This window comes from Vollenhovia emeryi, unplaced genomic scaffold, assembly GCF_000949405.1.
Source record: "Vollenhovia emeryi isolate VEMERY1.0 unplaced genomic scaffold, V.emery_V1.0 DF944635.1, whole genome shotgun sequence".
NCBI lineage: Eukaryota > Metazoa > Arthropoda > Insecta > Hymenoptera > Formicidae > Vollenhovia > Vollenhovia emeryi.
In genome coordinates, this window is record NW_011961731.1 from 1 (window position 1) to 2,465 (window position 2,465).

At 33.8% G+C, this 2,465-nt stretch overlaps 1 protein-coding gene across 1 annotated transcript; it reads right to left on the reverse strand.

Annotated features, from left to right (window-relative positions):
- Positions 1–237: 237 nt before the first annotated feature.
- Positions 238–2,460, reverse strand: LOC105562899 (the record flags this gene model as incomplete). The annotated part of the gene is made up of 4 exons (XM_012014064.1): positions 238–1,214; positions 1,474–1,707; positions 2,003–2,204; positions 2,288–2,460. Coding segments are annotated over 4 exons (690 nt in total), but the record flags the coding sequence as incomplete, so codon positions are not given.
- Positions 2,461–2,465: the final 5 nt, after the last annotated feature.

Here is a 2,465-nt window from a genome sequence, read left to right on the forward strand (position 1 = left end):
TCTCTACAAATTGTAATTCCGAATAAGGCTGTAGTTTCAACAGCTCTTCATTACAGAGGATTAAAATCCATTCTGGCATATTTACGGTATTATTTTCGTATAATGCGCGGTTATTGGATCCGCACTTTTATTGGATTGGCGATTATTAGATTCTGCACTTTTGTACGGTGTGATATTGATAATTAATTTCAAATATCTTTTAAATTTCTCTTAATGACGTTTGAATATAAAAGTAAATTTTTTTTATATTTAAGAAATTTAATTTTACCCCGCGATATTTTAAGTAGTACATTGGTTTATCACATTGGTGGCACACTTTCAATACATTTGAAATGTATACATCAGAGATATTATACTTTTTATATTATTATCGATAATTTTTATGTATTATTTAAGATGAAAACTTCGCACGAATTTCGTCATCCACACGAATGAGATCATTGCAGTTTGCAACAATTAAAGCATTATACATGAAAAATGATACATGCGCATAAAATAATAAAATTTCAATACCAATTTCTTTCTGAAAAGAAAAAAAAAATAATTAAATATTAGAATATTAGTTATTAGATAGTACCGATTTAAATGTCATTAAGAGAAGCATTGAACTTATTGTTAGCGCAATTTTTTTAAATGTGATTTTTTACTATAAAAGTAATCATCCGTTTTAAAAATTAAATAGATGGAAGCCTTTCTCATATCGTGCTTTTTCTGAGAATCTTGATTCTCAAGCATGAACTTATCTATAAATAATACAAAAATTAAAAAATATTTGAATCAGACCACGTTACACATTCATAAGATAAAGAATGTCTTCTAAATATCTTTACGGCAACTTCTAAGCATTTTTTTTACCCCGGTTACGTTTTATTAACATTTAATATTTAAAACTGATGCTTCGTAATATCTTTGTTTGCACACGCAAAGAAATTGTAGAGACACTCCTTAATAATCTAGTCGCTTCTATCAAATCAATTCTGTCGCAATTATCAACGTAATTTTGTTAGGCGCATTTTGTTTGCAATAAATACAGTAGAATTATGGACTAAAGAACACGACTTCGCGGCATATCTTTTTAACCTTAGAGGCGACTTAGCAATTAATGTCTTTCACAGGTCGCTATCGAGGTAAACTCAAAGTTCGCTATGAATGTTTTCCGTAGTCACTCTGATTTCCTCTTCGTGGAAAGCGGTGCAGTCTGCTGGGTATTTGCTCTGAAAGAAAAACGAAAAAAATTTTAGATTAAGCCATTTATCAATTATAGTCAGCATAACGCGAGAAACCAATGAAACAAATACAGATATTTTTCATTAGCAAAGATCTTTGTTAACTATTACCGCAAGTATTCTTCTTTCCCTGCCCCGTTTGTTTTTTTTTTAAATTAATCGCAGCAAATGCAAATTAGCTTTTCTTTACTTGTAGAGCAAAATGCCGTTTCTCTCTGTTGACGGATTACAGTTTGTGTTTACTCACAATGCATCCCTCCTGCTCCATGATGGCTCCGTAGAGAGGCCAGAAATTAGTTCCTAACTTATTACTGACTGCCCAAGCCGCGGGGAAACTCGCTACCCTCAGCAATGCACTGCGTACGCGTGCAAATATCTCGTTGCCGTCGTCCTCTCGTTGCTGACTCTTCTCATTTATGGTACATAAGATTTGACTAGCACAATGCGGCACTTTCGTCGCCCATTTGTACGCTCGGTACGACTAAAAATAAACGAACACGTCAGTATTTTATTAAAAAATACCGATACTTAATATCAATTTAAGTGCAATGAGTTCTATGAGAAGATTGCGATCCTCTAGACTCTTACATTGCACAAAGTTTTAATTAAGAAATTCTATATTGCTTAAAGTTTTAAGTGAATCAAGTTTTAAAAAGGGCTAAATTTTAATTAAACCGATTTTTAATCTTAAGCGACAAAACTATAAAAAATGAACAAGAAAATTAACCCCTTATACAAAATTATTATTTTGTATAAGAGAAGTTAGAAGTATTTACCTTGAGAACAGGACCGATGCAATCATTGTTAATAATTTCGCTCAGTCTGTTGCTTAACTCTCGTGCATTTACTCGGGACATGATAAACCCTTTTTCGGAGGCCAAGTTTACTAATTCCTGGAAATACGATATCGCCGGCCTTACGTACTGCGAGCTGTCGATCTTCATGTTCAGGTACCTCTTCGCCACCCCATTTGCCAATCTAAGCGACAAATTTTACATCAGCTGTCACGTACATTTAGGAAAGAAATGGAGAATCATGAAATTAACCATTATTATATTAACCTGGTGATACTCTCCGTTGGTTTTGTGGCATCGAACATCATTGTTTTCGGGAATCCTTGAGACTTTAGAAAACTATTACCGACGAACTGTGCAGTCGTCAGATAACGTTGTTGATTCATCGGATCAGAAACGTGAGAGATCCATTCGGCGACAAAATTCGTGAGCGATCTGATCCACC